The sequence below is a fragment of the Gopherus evgoodei genome, chromosome 1, assembly GCF_007399415.2.
Source record: "Gopherus evgoodei ecotype Sinaloan lineage chromosome 1, rGopEvg1_v1.p, whole genome shotgun sequence".
NCBI classification, from domain to species: domain Eukaryota; kingdom Metazoa; phylum Chordata; order Testudines; family Testudinidae; genus Gopherus; species Gopherus evgoodei.
Genome location: NC_044322.1, coordinates 55,302,141 through 55,323,400, shown reverse-complemented (window position 1 = coordinate 55,323,400; position 21,260 = coordinate 55,302,141). Strand labels below are relative to the sequence as shown.

At 44.6% G+C, this 21,260-nt stretch overlaps 1 protein-coding gene across 1 annotated transcript in view; it reads right to left on the bottom strand.

Annotated features, from left to right (window-relative positions):
• The window catches only part of RCBTB2 (RCC1 and BTB domain containing protein 2), a 74,728-nt gene that overhangs the window by 7,088 nt on the left and 46,380 nt on the right, over positions 1 to 21,260 (bottom strand). Inside the window, exons 10-12 of the mRNA XM_030565066.1 lie at positions 12,225 to 12,351; positions 2,549 to 2,688; positions 1,758 to 1,888 (exon numbers count right to left, since the gene is read on the bottom strand). Coding sequence (XP_030420926.1) covers positions 1,758 to 1,888; positions 2,549 to 2,688; positions 12,225 to 12,351 — 398 coding nt within the window. The remainder of the gene's footprint in view (positions 1 to 1,757; positions 1,889 to 2,548; positions 2,689 to 12,224; positions 12,352 to 21,260) is intronic.

Sequence of the window (21,260 nt, the reverse complement as noted above, 5' to 3'; positions counted from 1 at the left end):
CAAATGAAAACCTATCCTATTAAGAGTAAATGTTGCTGCGCTTCCCCACACCACAGTATCTTTCACTTCAGTGTCCACAACACTAAAAATCTGACCTTTCTTTTCTGTCCCTAATGTTACAATTATTAATGCCCTGGTCATCTTCTGCTTTTATTACTTAGTGAGGTTGGTGGAGATGCCACTATCTCCCCACATTGCTCTGCCTCTAGCCAAAATTATCTTTTTGTCAATCCGACCATGTTACCTCCACCCGCATCTTCCAACCCCTCCATATTGAATGTACACTTCTTGTCTCCTCATCTTCAAGCTGTGCACAAATGCATCCCAATTTATAGCTCATTTTTTATCCTGTCATACTTATATCATCAATGATGACAGTTTCAACACTCCCTTCTTCTACTTCCATTTTTGCCCCTTTTCCCTCACTGCCCTCTATGCATGGAACAGACTACCAATCCAGCCTTGCCAGACATGTTCATTCTTCTCATTTAAATCCCTCCCTTCAGGCTTTTTTAGAAAGGCAAAACAAAACAAAAGAAATAATAAACATTTTAAAAAGTTCTCAGTTCAGTGCCATCCTTTGGGTCTCCCAGTGTGACTTGATTTCTTAATAAGGGGGAAGCTGTACATTATAAAAACCTGCCAAACTGACAGATTTAACTGGTTTTGCAAGTAATTAATAAACCAAGATATAGCACTACTGAATATTTTTGCTGTTCAGTCAGCACACCCATTTACTCACATATGTGGTTCCCTACCAACCAGATGGGTTAAATTCACCACTGGATTACACAGACTGCTATTATACTGGAATCAATGAATTGGCAATGTTTTGGCCCGTAACAAATTTAGTCTCAATGCACATATTTAACTTGTGTTAGTATCTGTGGGAGTTTGATGTATTCATGAAGGGACCTTCCTTGACTAGGTTGAAATGATATATTAAATCTAAAATTAATATTCAAATCTCTTGTAAATACCAAACTACAGATATTTTGCAGACCAAATAGTACTGTAAAATTAAGAAAAGGCAAACTTCTTTCACAAAATAAAATGTTAGCATAACTGCAAATAATTTTTTTTTTTTAAAGTAGAGCCCATTACACTATTGGTGCTTTCCAGACATTCTAGAATGACGTTCCCTGCTCACAATCCAAGAATAGACAGATGAGAAGACACAGGTTGGGGAAAAGGAACAATGGGCAATTGGTTTACATGTAAACATGATTGACTGTAAGCAGCATAGGAAAAGTCAATCTTTGAGAGAAGAACAAATGCATACAGAGAAGGGCCTTACAAGACAGCCCAAGGAGGTCATATCCTGTGTAGGGGACCATGTGGAAGGTAGAGAGAGGATTGTGCAAAAAAGCTGACAAATGGACAGTGAAGGTACATTGGAAGAACATGGTCAGAAGGTGATGCAAAACTCAAAGGTGAATAAGTGGCATTGGCAGAGTTATGTACTAAGTGGTGATGAGAAGCTTAAATGTCATGTCAGAGCGGATGAGACAGTGAAAGAATTCAAAGAGGAGACTGACACAATCGAGTCAGCGGGGAAAGAGGATGACATTAGCATCCTGATTTTGTAGGGACTGAAAGGGGAAATGTCCATGCTTAGGGAAGCCAGAGAAGTTGATTACAATATTCATGTGTGATGGTTCATTAATTGCAAAAAATAGTTACCATAAATAGTTCCATGTCCTGAAAAACAGTTCTCTCAGTAAAGAACTTCTAGTACAAATAAAAGTTTTCCATACCTCAGCTTCATATTTGACTGCAGCTGAAAGAAGAGCAATTGCATTCTCCTCACAAATGCTTTGTTTGATAGTTTGCTGGCAAAGCTTTTTCAATCTATTTTCTCTATAGAATGTTGCCAAATCTAGCAGCCCTGTTGAGAAGTAGGTAGAAAATTCACACATATTTGGTTGTCTTTATGCAAGCCATATAAACTTGTATTTCAGATTTATCCGTTTGTTTCTCTATGATTCCATGATCCACTTATACATAAAACCTCCAAAAAGGCTTTATACGGATTGAAGAGTTCACACTTATTAAGACACAAGTTCTCCACCTTTTTTGCAGTTTGCATCACATTTTAATAGAGATTATTTAGTGAACCATCTCCCCTCTCTTCGGTGATGATCTGGGCCAGCTCCCTTCCCATTTGTGGTCAAATAATGTCTGTGGCAACTACATCAAATGGAAAGATAATATTAGGAAGGTATCAGGGTCTTTTTAAAACTGTTTTAAATATGAGAAATGATGGTCCTTTTTGAATACAGTGTACATTTGCTATTCACTTCATCCTCCCCTCCCATTCATTCTGTCCCTTTCTTCCACTGCATCTTTGCCATCCTCCTTCTCCTGCACGATTCTCTGCTGCATGGGCCACCTCATCCATGTACATGCGATGGAGCATAAAAGAAGGTTTAAAGAATAGTAAAATAACAATGAACATGATCAACTTCATCTTTCTAGAACCCGTTAAAACAAACTTTAAATTCTCTCCTAACAGTAACTTGACATTATTTGAATTTATGCCAATTACCTATTGCATCCTCAGGAGGGAGACTGATGCAGTCTGTGTACAGATATTCCAGGAAGGCTCGGTAAACTTGATAAGAGAATTCACTCATTTCTATAACATCATCATCATTGTTATTTAATATGGAACGAAAATGCTCACACCTAATGAACAAAAATAAGACACACAGTGAATAGTTAAGTTTGGTAAATTAACACAAGTAATGTGTCTATATCAATCAAAGATGGAGAATAAAATATATAGTGATATGATAACATCAAATTTTTTTTGATGAGGTAGGGAGGAGTCCATTAAACTCATTGTAATTCTTTTAGGTGATTTATATATTAAATATTATACTGATTCTATTCCCTGCCTCCTTTTGCAAATACATTTTAGGATTAAGACAATTCTTATTTTTGAAGATCTGTTTTTCCATAACTTCTGTACCCTCTAGCTACATCATATTATCAGTACTGTAGATTACATTTATTCTGATGTCATCATCTAGCCCTTGCTTCTAAATTTAAATTTAAACCCCTCATTCTCCATGTTTAAAATATTAAAACCAGTCTTAGACAGATCCTTGACCATCTTTTCGTTACAATAACCAGCCTTAATACTTACATTTAAAAATCCAGATCAGGGGTGGGCAACCTATGGCACGCTTGCCAAAGATGGCACATGAGCCAATTTTTAATGGCACGCTGCTGCCTGCCGGGACTTCAGCATGCCATTAAAAATCCTGCCCAGCCCAGCCTGCTCTCCTCTGCCCTCCGCTCCCCCCACAGGGGCAGGGAGCAGAAGCATAGGCGTGCGCATGGGGTGGGCAAATGGCCCCACTCTCCTGGCACGGCAAGTCGCGGGGTCCGCACTCCCGGGCTGGAGCGCCCAGCCAAGCGGAGCAAGCCACTGGCCCCTCGCCATAAGCCCTGCCGCTGCATGCGCAGCACTCTGGGGGCTGGGGCTGCACGCTCCTGCGGGGCAGTGTTTGGCTCTGCGGGGAGGCAGACATGCTCCCTGGTCAACTGGAGCCCTGTCGCTGCGCGCACAGCGCTCTGAGGGGCGAGGTTGCGCTCTCCCACAGGACAGCGTATCTGGCTCTGCTTGGAGCTTCATGATAAGGGGTCTGGAGTTAAATAAAGGGTGGGGGCAGTTAGGGGACAGGGAGCAGGGTGAGTTGGATGGGGGTGGGATCCCGGGTGGGGTGGTTAGGGGCAGGGGGTCTCTGGAGGGGGCAGTAAGGGAGCAGGGAGGTGTTGGATGAGGCATGAGAGTCCAGGGGTCTGTCAGGGGGTGGGAGGTGGATAGGGGTCAGAGGGGCAGGGAGTAAGGAGGGTCCTGAGGGAGGCAGTTAGGGTGTGGGGGGGGGTCTCTGGAGGGGTGGTCAGGAGACAAGAAGCTGGGGGGGTTGGATGAGTCGGGAGTTCTGGGGGTCCTGTCAGGGGGCGGGGAGTGGTTGGATAGGCATGGGAGTCCCAGGGGTCTGGCTGGGGGCAGGGGTATGGATAAGGGTCAGGGCAGTCAAGGGACAGGTAGGGGGTAGGGTCCTAGGGGGGCAGTCAGGGGACAAGGATCAGGGAGGCTTAGATAGGGGGTGGGGTCTTGGGGGGCAGTTAAGGGCAGGGATCCCAGGAGGAGGTAGTCAGGGGACAATGAGCGGGGGGGGGCTTGAGGGTTCTGAGGGGGGCAGTCACCCAGCCCTCTGCCCTTAGCCATGACCCAAGCCCCACACACACCCAGCCCTCTGCCCTGAGCCCTGTACCTTCCTCATACACACCCAGACCTCTGCTTGACTCCTTCACCCCACCCCATTACCCCAGCCCTGACTCCAGCACCCCCACACATACCCAGCCCCCACTCTGCCCTGACACCTGCACCCCCTCACATGCCCCCAGCCATCTGCCCTCACTCTTGCACCCCCTCACATACCCAGCCCCTCCCACACCCCATACACTCCCCATCCCAACCCCCACTCTGAGCACCAAACAAGAGCTCCTTCACGCCCCCCCACATTCCCACCTGCACCCCTAGCATCAAATGGGAGTAGCTTAGGTAAGTGCCCCACACCCAAATCTCCTGTCCCAACCCTGAGCCCCCTCCCTCATTCTAGTTCCTGGCCAGATCCACCACATGCTAGTAGCCATCAATCTCACAATTTAGTTTTAGGAGTACTTACAGAACAAGGCAAAAAAAAATCCCACCGAGTTACAAAAATTCAGCAATAAAAAGGATCTCTTAAAAGTAAGGCAAAGGGAAGCATTCAGCAATGGTGTGTTTAATGCATGTTATCCTCTTAGCCAAGTGTGATAATAGTTATACCTTGAGTTAATATGGCTTAATGAAGCTACTAATCTGATGTTCCATTGTCTTGTAGCCAAATGTATGGATCTGTGGATTACTTACCTGTAAAGAAGTTGATGTTTATTTTATGAACAAGCAATAATTAGTAGGAGGAAAATATTTAACTTAGGAAGGAAGACACCACGTTCAGCAGAAAGGCCGGATGGGGTCGCAGTTGGATTTTGTCCTTGTAGAACACCATATATGGTGGCTCTGATGTCAAGCATTAATCTCCGACACTTGTCTCGCCAATGTTATCGCCACAAGGAAAGCGACATCCCATGACTGATGAGAAAGGGAGCAGGAGCCCATAGGCTCAAAGGGTTAGCCCATGAGTCTAGAAAGAACCAGCAGAATTATTACAGCTCTATCTCTGCGGATTTTCAGCAGTACTCTGTGCACGAGTGGGAATGGTGGAAAGGCATACATGAGATGGTCTGCCCAAGGGAGCAGGAACACATCTGAGATCGAACCTGGGTTGTGTTTCTAAAAGGAGCAGAAGATTGGGCACCTCCCGTTGTTCCTGGTGGCAAACTGATTGACCTGGGGAAATCTCCACTTTTGGAAGATGGAATATATGACATCCAGATGCATGGCCCACTCTGACTGTGAAACAATCTGCTGAGATGGTCCACTAGTTCATTCTGCACACCTGGGAGATAGAATGCCTCCAGGTGAATGGAATGGGCTATGCAGAACTCCCATAGCTGAAGGCCTCTCGACATAGGATGGAGGAGCAGGCTCCACCATACTTGATGTAAAACACGGCCATGGTGTTGTCTGTTATTACCGGCACACACTAGCCTTGGAGCCGGGATAGGAAGGTTTGGCATGTTAGCCATACTGCTCTGAGCTCTCTGATGTTGATATGCAGGGAGAGCTCATCTTGCGACCATAATCCTTGTGTCTGGAGCTCTCCCAGATGTGCCCCCCAACCCAGAGCTGACATGTCCGTTACTAGAGACAAGAAGAACTGGGGGCTGTTGAAGGGGACTCCCTTGTAGGCTGTGAGAGGGTTGAGCCACCATTGGAGGGGCTCAAATACTTGTTCTGGCACCATGACCACTGATTCCAGGCTGTTGCGCCCCAGGTGGTATACAGACACGAGCCATGCTTGAAGTGGTCTGAGCCTCAGTCTGGCATGCCGTGCCACATAAGTGCAGGCTGCCATGTGACCAAGGAGACTTAGGCATCCCCTTGTGGTAGTGGTCAGGTACCTCTTGAGGTTTTGGATAATGTCTGTCATAGCCTGAAATCAGGTCTCTGGCAGGAGCGCCCTTGTGTGCACCGAGTCCAGCACCACACAATTCTATTCTTTGAGTCAGTGACAACTTGTTCATGTTGACTTGTTCATGCTGAGCAGGAGACCCAGCCTCTCGAAAGTCGCTCTGACTAGTCAGACTTGAGACTCCACCTGCTCCCTGGTGTGTCCCCTAAGTAGCCAGTCATCGAGGTAAGGGTATACCTGCACTTGCCTCCTGCAGAGGAAGGCTGCTACGAATGACATACACTTGGTGAATGCTCAGGGGCTGTTGACCATGAACTGATGGTATTTGTGGCTGGCGCAGAAATCGTCTGGGCGCGGGCTGAATAGCTTTGTGAAAGTACGCGGCTTTCATGTCGAGGGCGGCATACCAGTCTTCCGGATCCAGGGAAGGAATAATCATGCTCAGGGAAACGATGCAGAACTTCAACTTCACCATGAATCTGTTGAGGCTGCGCAGGTCTAGAATGTGTCTGAGACCCCCCTTTGCCTTGGGTATTAGGAAATAGCGGTAGTAGAATCCCTTCCCCTTTAGCTCCTGAGGAACTTCCTCCACTGCTTCTATGGTGAGGAGTAATTGCACTTCCTGGATAAGGAGCTGCTCATGAGAAGAGTCCCTGAAGAGGGATGGGAAAGTGGAATGGGAGGGAGGGAAAGAGCAGAATTGGAGAGAATATCCCACTTCTACCATGCAGAGAACCCAGCGATCCGATGTTATTTGGGACCATGCACAGTAGAAGTGGGATAGACAATTCTGAAAGCAGGGTTGAAGTTCAGGTATACGGTCTGGCACATCAGTCCCGGGCACACCTTGAAAATGTCCACTTGGAGGCCAAGGAGGTGCTTGCCTGGCCCTGTGATGGTGAGGGCTGGGACGGCTTATGCCTCCCGTTCCAACCTTGTCTTCTAGAATAGTCTTGCCTAGGGTGAGGTTGAGGTTTAAAGTGTTTTCACTGAATAGCTGGGGTATGCATTTCCAGTGACTTCATCATTACTCTCGAATCCTTTAGGTTGTGTAGCCTGGAGTCTGTTTGCTCCGCAAATAATCCTGTCCCATCAAAGGGCAGGTCCTGCAGGATCTGTTGGACCTCAGGGCGCAGACCCGAAACTTGAAGCCATGAGGTCTCCTCATGGCTATGCCAGAGGCCAAGGCACTCACTGCTGAGTCAGCAGCTTCCAGTGAGACCTGTAAAGCGGTCCTTTCCACTGTCCTGCCCTCCTCCACAATGGCCCCAAACTCATCCCTGGACTCTGATGGTATTAGCTCCTTAAATTTGAGCATGGAGTTCCATGAGTTAAAATTATATCTGCTCAGGACTGCCAACTGATTAGCAATCCTGAGCTGTAGGCCCCCCCATGGAGTACACCTTTTTACCAAAAAGGTCAAGTTTTTTAGAGTCCTTGGACTTAGTCATGGGTCCCTGCTGTCCCTGCCTTTCACATTCATTAACCGCAAACACAACCAAGGAGCAGGGCTGTGGGTGGGTGTATAGATACTCGTAACCCTTGGAGGGAATGAAGTATTTGCGTTGTACTCCCTTGACCACTGGGGGGATGGAGGCCTGGGTCTGCCACATAAGTTTTGGTGTTGTTTTGAATGGTCCTAATGAGTTGCAGCACCACTCGAGATGGACCTGGTGGGGCCAAAATGTCAACTATTGGGTCCTTGTGTTCCACCACCTCCTCAGCTTGCAAGCCCATGTTGCGCGCCACCTTGCAGAGTAGGTCCTGGTGGGCGCGACTATCTATGGATGGTCATCCTGAGACTGAAGTTTCTGCTACTGCCTCGTCCGGGGAAGAGGATGAGGATTCAGGCAGGGGAACTGGGTCATCCTGGGCCTGTTGGTCCATGGGGACCTCCTGCTCGACCTGCTGTTCTGGGTCAATGATCCCCTGTTCCACTGTAGGGGCAGGGGTCTATGCTGGTGAAGGTGCTGTAACCGGAATCCCTTCAGCACTTCTGGGTGTGGGACAGTGGCTACGACCATTGGCAGCTTGGGCTTGGATGCCAACTACCAGGAGCCCTTGGACAAGGTACCTTGGGACTGGTGATATGCCCAGGAGGTCCAAAAAGACCATTGTGCCAGTCCTTGCAATTGAGGTGACCATGGCATCGTACCCGTGTTGGGCTGTCAATGTGTTGAATGGTGCTGGCTCTGGCGTGAGTACCTAGACCCCGCGTTCTGAGGACAGGGACCGGGATCTAGAGGGCCAGGTGTTGCCAACTGGAGTTGAGCAGGTGAGTGGTGCTGTGAGGAAGGGGAGCGGTGCTGAGACCTCAGTCTGTATCGACGGGATCAGAGACACGATGATGATCAGTGCCGGGAGCGGGACCTCCAACAATCATGGGACCAGTGCCGCGAGTTTGGTTGGTGCCGGGGATCGGTGACCTGGAGCTACAGGTGGGCACACCATTGTTGCTTGTCGCGGGACAGTAGCACCCTCGGCAGTGCAGCAGACTTGTCATGGAGACTCAGAGACCACAGTGCTGTCATGGCAATGAAGTCCTATGGGGCCTCGAAGGTGTCCAGAGTGGCCCCACCTCCTCTACCATATGGACTGAGGAATCCAACTGTCCCGGGCACAATGGTACACCTTGCATGTCTGAAGTCCCCAGAGCCACTTCACAGGTCTTGGGGCCAGGTGTTCCTCTCTGGGACGTGCCCCATTGACCGAGACTGCAGGGGAGGGTCTCTCAGGAGATCCGCCTCTACCCTGCTTGGCATGCTTCTTATGCAGTGCCAGAGAGTGGGACAGGTGCCAGGCAGTTCCCACAGTCTTAGGTACAGGGGTTGGCGGTGCTGTGAGTCTCTGTGCTCTGTGTCGGGTTTTGTTGCGCTGAGGTTGGCTGTGGTTTAAGAGCCACCTCCATAGGGAGCTGTTTCAACCTGAAATCCTGCTCCGTTCTGGTCCTTGGTCGAAAAACCTTGCAAATCCTGCACCTAATGGCTTGGTGAGCCTCCCCTGGACACTTTACACAAGCATTGTGGAGGTCGCCCATTGGCATGGGCTTATTGCAGGACTTGCAGGCCTTGAACCCCAGGGATCAAGGCATGCCTCGAGGTCCCCAAGGGGAAAGGTCAGGGTGGAAGGGAAATCCTCCACTCCTAACAGAACTACTGCTAACTAATAAAAACCAGAACTATAAATTACTAACATACCCTACACTAGAAAGTTAGGGGAAGCGAGTAGAACTTGTAAGAAAGCCACTCGCGGTTCCAACAACCGTCACAGGTGGTAAGAGGGAACTGAGGAGACGCTGGGTCAGCAGGGTCATATATTGAGTGCCATGAAGGCGCCACTCCAGGAGGCTCCACAGCCGACCTGATAGGAGCTGCTGGGGGAAAAATTTCTGGCAACTGTGCACGTGACGTGCGCACATCTGACTGGAATCAACATGAACAAGCACTCGAAAAAGAACCACAGTTACTGCAGGTTAACTGTTCTTTCTCATTTAAGTGATTGTCCACACAGATTCCACTCTAGGCGATTAACAAGCAGTTATCTTGAGCCTGAAGGAGAGAAAGAAAAGGCAATTATTTACAAAAATCTACAAAGAATTCAGAAAGGTTATAACACTTTTGTCTTTGACAAAACTCTAAACTCTTAACCAACTACTTTTCATGAAAACACTTCCTAAAGCAAGGTGCATCAAATAGTCAAGAGGCATGGGCACTGAAGGCTTTCCATCTCACAGTCACAGGTGGTAAGATGGAAGTGAATGGCGGCTGAGCACATACCCTTGGCTTTGGTGGATGCAAGGGCATGCTGGGGTGCAGCCCCAGCAGACATGGTTTTCAAAAGAATCTGATCCCACATGCATACCTAGAGTGGAATCTGTGTGGACAACATTCCTCGAAGAAGAACAAGTCATTTCAAGCAAAGATGGCAGAATGAAGGTGTGTATCAGAGTGCAGGAGATGAAGGGAGCACATGGAGAAAAGATAACAACGTACGGAAGTAGTGGAGTACTAGGAAATGAGAGCAGAGACGTAAGTTGAGGCAAGATTAATTAAGGTGAAGCCAAGGAGCTTCAATCTGATGCAGTAACATCCAGGAAATCAGTGAAAGGATTCAAGATGAGGAAAAGGAAGATGGAGACGCGACGATGGCAATCAAGGCAAGAAGCAGGTTTTAGCCTAGGAGGTACATTAGTCAGGAAGGGGCAAATTATTGTAAAATTAAAGAGGATGAAGCAAAAAAGAGTTAGCAAGAGAGTGGAGATGGGATGAGAAATAGTACGGTCATGGGAGAGGGATAGCTCTGTGGTTTGAGCATTGGCCTGCTAAACCCAGGGTTGTGAGCTCAATCCTTAAGGGGGCCATTTAGGGATCTGGGGCAAAAATCTGTCTGGGGACTGGTCCTGCTTTGAGCAGGGGGTTGGACTAGATGACCTCCTGAGATCCCTTCCAACCCTGGTGTCAAGGTTTCTTCCTCACTCTGAACTTTAGGGTACAGATGTGGGGACCTGCATGGACACTTCTAAGCTTAATTACCAGCTTAGATCTGGTATCGCTGCCACCATCCCCCAAGCACTACTTTTTTCCCTGGGTAGTTTTGAGGGACTTCACCAATTCCCTGGTGAACACAGATCCAAACCCCTTGGATCTTAAAACAAGGAGAAATTAACCATCCCCCTTCCCTTCCCCCACCAATCCCTGGTGAGTCCAGATCCAATCCCCTTGGATCTAAAAAACAAGGAAAAATCAATCAAGTATTAAGAAAAAGTCTTTTAATTAAAGAAAAAAAAGGTAAAAGAAAACCCTCTGGGAGAGATTAGCATACCAGCTACTCTCACAGACAACAGATTCAAAACACAGAGGATGTGCCCCTGGGCACAAATTTAGTTACACAAAAAAAATACCCAAATACCCAATTCGATTCTACCTCTAATTGCATAAGACAGGTTACAAAGAAATAAACATAAACCTACTTATTCCTTTCTAAAACTTACTACTCTGATAAGAGGCTGGTTCCTCGATCTTTTTCACTCTGGCTGAAACTGAAACACTAAACAAAGGAAAAACTTCTCCCCTTCCTTTTGAAATATCTTGTTCCTTCATTGGTTCCTCTGGTCAGGTGTTAGCTAGGCTAGGTGAACTTTTTAACCCTTTACAGGTAAAAGAGGCATTAACCCTTTAACCAACTGTTTATGACACTTGGTATTCTAAGTGAACCGGACACTGGGGTGGGAGTCAGGAGACCTGGATTTTATTTCCAGTTTTGCCACTAACTTACTGTGTGACCAGTTTTGGAGATATTCTGAAAATTTGCTATGCTTTTTGCTTCCACAAATAACATCATATGAAAATCTGTTCTAACAATAACATGCAGACTCATTTAATGGAATTTACACAACTTAATAACAACATCTGCACATCAATCAGTTAGCTTGGAACCTGCAGATAGTTGTGGACACAAAAAGGGAGGTCAGTCTGAAATTCAGGCCCACCAAGTTAGTCAAAGAAATAACTAACATATACAGGATATGAGATTGGACAGTAGGGGATAGGTTGGAAGTAGAAATGTACATTTGGGAAGCATCCAGAGAAGAAGCACTTGAAACAATTGGAGGTGATGATGTTGCCAGGTGGATATAGAGGATAGAAGGGACCAAGGACAGAAACCTGAAAAACATGAACTCTTGGGTGAGAGGGGAGGATGCAGAGCTACCAATGAAGGTGGCAAAGAAGAGATGAAGGAAGACAGAATCAGAGGGCCCCAAGTGTTGAAGCCAAGAAAGGAAAGAGGAGAAAGTGATCAACTAAGGAGAAAGCAGCAGAGAAAGAAGACAGATAAGTGCTCCTTTTTCCTAGCAAGGAAAAGGTCTTAACAAGCTTGATCAGGACAGTTTAGATGTGGTGAAGAGAGTGGAAGCCAGACCGGAGGAGAGCAACTAAAGAATAAAGGCAACAGGATTAGGCAGTGTGCTATGAAATTTTTGGATCTAAAGGAACAGGAGGAGGAAATTAGGCTAATACTTAGAAAAGCAGTTGGTTTTCAGCATAAGGCCTGCTCACAATCATACAGGAAAGAACAACAGCATTAAACAGTATTACTCAGCATGAGTAAAGTGTTGATGTTATTCCTTACCTAATTTTGAGAAGGACTTTATGAACATGAATATATTTTCCATCCACTAGAAACTTTAAGTCTGCAGTGTCAGGGTTGTCAAATTCCTTCTTCAGTGATTGGGCTACTGTTAGGTGGTCATCAGGTTCTAAGATAACAATGGTATTTAAGAGTTATTGATGAATAAATAACAACGTTCCATATCTCATGATTCCTGGCTTTAAGGCAGCATATCAATGAAACCAATTCTGTTCATAAACACAACCTTCCACTCAAGACTGGTAACACAACAATAATGTTAGAGCAGGGGTTGGCAACCTTTCAGAAGTGGTGTGCCAAATTCACTGTAATTTAAGGTTTTCCGTGCCTTAACATTTGTAGAAGGTCTCGCTCTGTCTATATTATATCAATAAACTATTGTTGTGTTTAAAGTAAATAAGGTTATAAAAATATTTAACAAGCTTCATTTAAAATAAAATTAAAATGCAGATCTTATCAATTTAGTGTGATCCCTCCCTGGGATCCTTGTCTGGGGTTCCAGCCACCAACCCTGCTGCCGGTCTGGGGTTCCATTTACTCAGCCAGCAGCGGGCTGAGCGGGCTGGTGGCAGACTGAGCAGGGCCGCTGGGGGGACTGAGTGGCTCAGTCTGCTGCTAGTCTGGGGTGCCAGTAGCACTCAGCCTGCTGCCGGCCTAGGGTTCTGGCTGCCGGCCCCTTGCCAGCTGGGGTCCCAGCAGCTGGTCCCGCTCAGCCTCCTGCCAGCCTCGGTGAGCAGAACCTCAGGTGGGTAGCGGGCTGAGGGGGGCTGATGGCTGGGACCCCGGCTGGCAACGGGCCAGCAGCCAGAACCCCAGAGCAGCGCGTACCATCAAAAATCGGCTTGCGTGCCACGTTTGGCACGTATGCCGTAGGTTGCCGACCCCTGTGTTAGATTATGGACCTCTAGAACAGGGAGTAAAGGCTATGTCACTACAATTCCTACATGACTATCCACTCCAAACAAATACGTATCTCAACCTAAAAAGAGGTTCACCTAGTATCTCTCAGATAAGTTTCACCATACCATAGGAATATTTCCTACCATCCAGAAAAACACTCAACAGTCTTAGAAGTTTAATGTTACAATCGGTAGTACATATTACCAGTTACTTTTACTTGTTTAAAATATTATTTTATCAGAAAAATGTTTATTTTTCAAATTATTTATTATTTTTATGTACCAGCTACATAAAATCATATTGGGATCTGCCTAAAAAAGAAAAAAATCACTGTTTTAAATACTTCCATTATGAGAGAAGCCATTTCACATCAAGAGTAGCAAAACAAGTGAATACATCCGTAAGTGCAGGTAAAGTGTCCTCAATATAACAGCCTTACAGATAAACATTAACAATTCTATACAGCTATTGGAACAATGAGCTTGCTTCTGTGATTGTATTTAAAGCATTGCATATATTAAATTCTGTATGTCTATGCGTGTGTGTGTGTGTGTGTACACACACTACAGTCCTCTGTGATACCTCTGTGACAAGTCTATCATATAGCCTTGATATCCTCATCTGCTGTCTGTCCACAAATCCATTTCTCATGGACTAATTCTAATACTTCAGCCCTTCAGCAGCCTCAAATAGCCATTTAAAAAAAAACCCAAACAAACCTGTCATAAAAATATTTCCTCCTCTTCCCAGGGATAGTAACAGCTTTTCTCTACATAAATGTCACAGATTTGAAGTCTGATATCTTGCAGCCTACAAGGCAAGTAGGAATTTTATATTTTTGGAAATGGGAGATACCCAGTTTCCCCAATGGGACCTAAAGACTTAATATTAGCTCTGGAAGGGCCTGAGACACAGGATTTGATATTATGATATTATTAGGACATTTTGATATCTAGAAGTAGTATTCTAGGTTATTTTTAAAGGATGTTATGGCAACCTCTGGATTTATACAGTTGGACTTCAAGGTAACTAAGGCACCTGGATTTACAAGTAGAAAAATAAATAAAAAATTCCAAATGATGTTTTTAAAATAAAACATTTCTAAAATAGTTTTTCTGTAATGTGGCATATATATTATATGACAGTGTGATTAAAAGTTTTACTGGCTCTCATTTAGGATGGCCTGCATAGTTCACTCAGGTCTCTACTACTTGTGAGCAAATACCATCAGCTAAAACTCATACAAATAAAAACTTTACACTTCCTCACCTTTTCCTAGAATATATGCCAGTAATAGATGAAAAAATACAGTGTATACTTTCTTTGCAAGATTAAAATAAATAATTGCTCAACTTTTTACAGCTAGTATCTGCATATGTTTATGTTTTAAAAGAACTGACAAGCTGAAAGTAGATGTTTATTGGTAAAGGAAAACTCAAATGGTTTTAGAAGATTGAGTTTGAAATTCATATAACTTAGTGCATTAAGCAGATTTATCACAACATTTAAAAATACCACACACTTTGCCTGCTTTGCTATTTCCTCATCAACTTAGTGAATAGGACAAAACACACCTTCACTGTTGTCTGATGTAACAAGTACATCCCCTTGGAAGGGTTGATGTTCAACTGATATGTTATAGATCAAAACAATGCCTGCAGCATTTTGTTGTGGAAGCCAGAACAATAGAGTTATTTGCAAATATAAATGTGTGTCATTAAAATATTACCTGCTGACCTCTATAGAATTGGTCAGCCAGAGGAAGCAAAGGTAGGGTTAAGTTATGAAGCATTTTAAAGATAAAGACAAGAACCTTGTATTTGATGCACAGGTGAAGAGGGAGTCAGTGGAAGGACACAAAGAGGGGGATGATGTGGTCACAGAAATGAGCCAGGAAAATTATTTTAGCAGCAGCATTTTGAAAAAGAGTTGAAGGGAGCAAGTTTGCATCATTCAAAAGAGGAGGCTGCAATAGTCAAGATGTGAAATGATGAGGGCTTGGACAAGAGTTTAGTTGTGTGAGCAGAGGAAAAGCCATGAAATGTCATGAAAGAAAAAGCAGCAAGCTTTAGAGATTATCTGAATATGTGGGTCTAGGTGAGAGGGCTAAGCCAAAATTGACACTCAAGGTACATGCCCAAGTGAAAAGGACTGTGGTGTTGTCCACAATGATGGCAAAAGTGCAGATAGAAGAGAGATTGAAAAAAGATTAATAACTCAGTTTTGGACACGTTTCACTTAAGAGAATGACTGAACATCCAAAAAGATGTCAGAAAGACAGGCTAGGGAAATAGTTCATCAGTAGAACTGAAGATCTGCAGGTCATCACACAAAGATGGTAGTTAAAACCATGCTTGCAGTTAAGAACAGATAAAGATGGGAAGAAGAGAAAGAGACTAAAGACAGAGCTTTGAGGGTCACCCACAGATAGAGCATGGGGAGGGTAGGAGAATGACTCATCAAATGAGACTCTGAAAGAGTAATCAGAGAGGTAAAAGGAGAACTATGAGAGGACAGAACCACAAAAGTCAACAGAGGACAACATTTCAAGACGTAGGGAGCAGTCGATGGTGTCAAAAGCCACAGAGAGGTCAAGGAAGATAAAGGGCTGGTCTACACTAATGCTGTAAGTAGACCTAAGTCACACTACTTCAGTTATATAAGTTACGTAATTGAAGTCAATGTAACTTAGGTTGACGTACAGCGGTGTCTACACTGCACTATATCAACGGAAGACGCTCTCCCACTGACTTACCTTCTGCCTCTTGGGGAGGTGGAGTACAGACGTTGAAGGGAGAGTGCACTGCCATTGACTTAGCTTGACTTCACGAGACCCACTAAATCAACACTACTGCATCAATCGCAACAGTGCCAATTTAGCCGGAATTGTAGACAAACCCAAAGACAGAACACAATCCATGAGATTTGACCAGAAAGAGGTCATGAGAGACTTTAGTGAGAGTAGTTTCAGTGGAGTATAGAGGATGGAAGGCAGACTATAGATGGTCAAGATGGAAATTAAAAAACTCCAGACAGCGGTTGCAGAAAGCACGTTCAATTAGTGTGATGATGAATAGGAGAAGAGTCCAGAGTGGTTGTTTTTGTTTTTTTTAAATAGGGAAGACCAAAGTATGTTTGTACTGGGAGAAAAAGGAACTGGATGAGAAAGAGAAGTTGAGGAGAACACCAAAAGAGGGAGTGAGAGCAGAGCTGGGAAAGTTACAAGAGGAGAAGAGATGGGGTCACCTGGGCAGAAAGAGGGGTTGGAGGAGCAGGGCAACAGTGACAGAGGTGAGTCCATTATGGATATAGTGGAAAAAGTGGAGTGGAGAGATTCCTCTGTATCTTACTGATTTTTTTCTTTGAAGATATCCCCAAGATTTTTTCCTGAAAGTGAGCAGGAAACAGAAGGGTGGAGGTTTAAAGAAGGAGTCAAATGTGGTGAAAAAGTATTTGGGATTGTAAGTGCAAGACTCAATAAGAGGAGAAAGAAAGCTGTTTGGCTAAGAAGGTGGCAGAACTAGAAGAGGAAAAAGAGTGAATCTGTAGTGTAGAAAGTCAGTGTGACTGCAGGACTTTTGTCAGAGATACTCAGCAACAGGAGAACAAGAGTATAGAAAATAGCTATTTAGATATAAGGCAGGGCTGAGGGATGGTTGTGTTATGTGTGCTATACTTCCTGATATGAGTAAATTAAGGAGCCAAGCAAGATATTCTGGTAATTTCCAGAATGAAGACTATGATACACATGCCTGAAAAAGTCAGAGATTTTATATATAGACACAAAAACCTATTTTGCATATATCTTAAAATATGGCCTCTCTCAAAAGAACTGCGGCATCTGTATTTAATAGTAATGTGGGCACATGAGATATTACAGCATAATGTAGTTTTCAAGTATAAACTAATTTTACATTTAAACTTGGCCTTGATACTTCAAGGTAGAGGGCATGAGCATAAAAATTTAAAGCTAGCACATTAGGGAGAGTTTGTTTTCCTCTGAATTGTGATTGTGTAAAGACAAGTATCTTCTATAGTTCTGCAGACTAAAAGACTACACAGTTACACTTTTTAAAAAAGGAAGTAATGCATACAAATATACTAAAATGTAATGTTCTCAATTAAAAAATAAGGTATTTTCACTGTCGATAAGTGCTTACCCTGATCCATGTCAAATGTGCGCTAACTACTTATGCTAAACAATCTGTTTCACCTTGCATTTAGCTGTGATGCTCAGAGTATCCTTACCAGACTTGAAGAAGAGCCCTGTGCGGTTCGAAAGCTTGTCTCTCTCACCAGCGGAGGCTGGTCTAACAAAAGATGTTACCTCACCCATCTGGCCTCTCTAAATTCATTGTTTAGGCAATGCTCTAATGAACACCTAAGGTTGCCCCCTTACGGTACAGGCTGTAAGACAAAGGTTATACACCTAGATCTGTGCTTGATCAGCTCTGCTAGTAGGAATTAGATGCATCTTTCTGTAACATATCTATTCTCTCTAGGGCCACATCCCAGTGCTGAGAGGATGTACCCTTAAGTATGATACAGTCAGAGTTTAATATTTGTTCATAATTTACTAACACAAAAATCACAGAGCAAAGGATTCATTTTATGGTTTCTACCTTCTTGCATGCTTAAGAGCAATCAAATGCACTGATATTCCCAGCAAATAAATTAAGACCTATTCAGAACACCCTCTCTGTGGTCAAACCCACTGTGGAGGTATTATGAAATCATTAAGTGTACTTAAATCATTGACTCCTGGGCATCATGTAGACTCCATACAACTAAGTTCTTGTCTACATTACAGATGCTACAGCAGCACAGCTATGGCACTGCAGCTGTGCTACTGCATTGCTGTAGTGTAGATGCTTGCTACAGAGACGGAAAGGGTATTTCCGCCGCTGTAGTCAATCAACCCCCTTGACAGGCAATAGCTAGGTTGACAGTGAGATTTTTTATCTGTACCTTGATTTCCTCAAGATGTTTTGTCCCTGTGGGTGCTCCACCATGGGATGAGCATGCTCCCATGTACTCTTGAATGGAGACTGTAAATCAATGTCCGTGGGCCCATGCCTGGGCAGAGCAGTTCTTCATGCTCCCATACAAGGGCATATAGGGAGGTGCAGACCTGCCATCACTCAGTTCCTTCTCAATTGCGAAACCAGAGGCTCCTCAGCAGAGAGGAAAGAGGGAAGGAGGTGGAGCACCCATAAGGACAAAACATCTTGAAAAACAGAAATTACTGTATAGGTAAGTAACCTCTCCCTTTCCCTCAAGTATATGTCCCTATGGATGCTACATTATAGGAGAATCCCAAACAGAAACTTAACGTGAAGGTGGGTGCCGATGAGGCAGATCCAAGACCATTCAGAGGACCACATCATGTCAGCTCTGGAAGCAGGTAAGAAAGTGTAATTCTTGGTAAGCGTATGGACGGAGGACCAAATTGAAGTCCTGCAGATTTCAGCTATGGGAACATCTTTTAAGAGAGCTATAGATGTGGAGTGTGCTGTCACTCAATAAGGGGGATTCCAGCAATCTCACAGCATATTAGGATGCAAACCCAAGACCCACTTCGACAGTCTTTGCGTGGAAATGGGCTGTCCCTTCATCCTTTTTGCAAAAGATAAGGTGAGAGCCCTCCTGACAACTAGTGTCTGTAGGCTGGTTTCCTCCCTGGAGGTATGAGGCTTTGGATAGAACACTGGTAGATGGATCTCCTGATTAATATGTTATTCCAAGGAGACTATAGGGAGAAAGCAAGGATGGGGATGTAGTAAACCTTATCTCTGTAGAAGATGGTGGGTTTGCAATGAGAGCACCTAGTTTTCCCATTCGCCTAGCTGAACAATGGCTATAAGGAATGAAGTCTTGAGGAAGAGGTGAAGGAGAGAGCAGGTAGCTATTGGTTTGGAGGGGGATTTCCTCAGAACTCTGAGAAACAAATTAAGGTCCCACTGGAGGGCTGGGTTCCATACAGGAAGAAATACATTGTGTAAGCCTTCAAGGAATCTGGTCATAGTAGGGTAAGCAAAAACTGAGACACTTTTGATGAGTGAGTGGAAGGTTGTGATACAGGCAAAATGTAGTCTGACTGAGCCCATTGAAAGACCTTGTGTCTTTAAATCCAACAGATAGTCTAGGATCTTGGAAAACAAAGCTTATGATTCCTGAGAAGAGTGAAGAGAACACCAGGAATGGAAGTGATTCCAATTTTGAAGGTAAGATCTGTGAGTAGTGGGTTTCCTATTAGATAGGAGAACTGACTGGACACTATCTGAACAGGTTAACTCCACACTTGCGAACCATGCTCTTGGGTTCAAAGATGAGGGACTGGGATGGATGCAGGTCCCTGGTTTCCCCTCAGGAGGGATCTCCTGTCAAAGTAAAGAGGTGCTGCCACAGAGCGGTGAAGGAGGTCTGAGTGGCACACTTGTTTTGGCCAAGTGTTATGAGGATAACCCTTACACTTTCTTGTCACAGTTGAGCAAGGTCTTAAGAATTAGAGGAAGAGGCAGGTAAGCACATAGCAGGATATGGGGCTAATGTGTTATCAGGGCATATCCCAGTGAGTTGAGGCCATATCGTTTTTTGGAGCAGAAAAGGTAACATTTCATGTTGATTAGGGTAGCAAAGAGGTCTGCTTCTGGGAGACCCCATGTCAGATGACATGAAGACAGAATCATTGAGCTCCCATTCATTGCCCTGACAGAAATTCCTGCTCAAGGAGTCTGCAGCTGTACTCTGGAGGCCTGGTAGACAGACTGCTGAGATTTCTGTCTGATGGAAAATGCATCAGTTCCAGAGTTTTAGCAATTCTACACATAAGGACTGGGATCTTGGTCCACCCTGGTGGTTGATATAATACATTGTTGCCCTTTTGTCCAGCATTACCATGAAGGAAGTGTTGACAAGCATATCGAACTGCTCATAGCTCTAAGATGTTGATGTGGAATGTGGCCTGTGGACCATTGTGTGGACCATCTGTCCTGGGCTGTGGCCCCTTGGAGGTGAGCCCCCAATCCCAAAAAGGGAGTATCTATTGTGCGGATATTTGAGTGGGTAATGTGAAAATGGGGTTCCCACACAGACTTTCCATCACCTGAGAGAGGCCAGAAGTACTGTGATGCATTTTGAGACACTCTCTGTTTGGGGTGCACACAGTCCTTAGTCACATCTGAAGACACTGGAGGTGCAGTTTCACATAAGAAGTGACAAACAGCCAACATATGGCCCAGGAGTTGTAAGCAGGCCCTTGCGGTTATCCGCTGGCTCCACTGTATTGTAGAGATTAGGCTGGACATACTATGGAATCTCTTCATGGGCAGGTAGGCTCTGGCAGTTAGGGAGTCCACAGTAGCTCTGATGAAGTCTATCCTCTTTTTTGCAGTGCTAATATTTGTAATAAAAATAATAATATAAAGTGAGCACTGTACACTTTGTATTCTGTGTTGAAATATGTATCTGAAAATGTAAAAAAAAATCCAAAATATTTATAATAAAATTAAACTCATATTCTATTATTGGTTTCAGAGTAGCAGCTGTGTTAGTCTGTATCTGCAAAAAGCGCAGGAGTACTTGTGGCACCTTAGAGACTAACAAATTTATTTGAGCATAAGCATAAGCCCAATTCATTGGATGCATACCATTATTGTTTAACAGTGAGATTAAAACTGCAATTAACCACAGCTATTTTTTTAAATCTCATAACTGTAATTATTTTTTTAATAGTTTGACAACCTATAAATAATGGCTTGGCATACTACTGTGCAGGGGTAACAAATTCTTTATTTCCCACACCTCAGGGTCCTTGTATGTGTCCCTTGTATGAGGAACACTCCTCATTCCTTTAAGCTCTAAAGGGTATGTGGATGGAGTATAACCTACACATGGACCACTTAGGCTGAAAGATCCAGGAAAAGGGAATGCAGTAGATATGTAGAGAGAGCTCCTGATTGATCCTCAGCCTGCTCCTGCAATGCTGCCCTCTGCTAGTTCAGTGGAAGGCGGTGAGGGAGAGAGAAGGCAAACAGAGTCGTGTAAAGAACAAACCTTTTTCACTGGGAGCAGGCTTGCCAATGTGGAGAGTCCTGTCAGCCTAGGTCCATCCAAAGA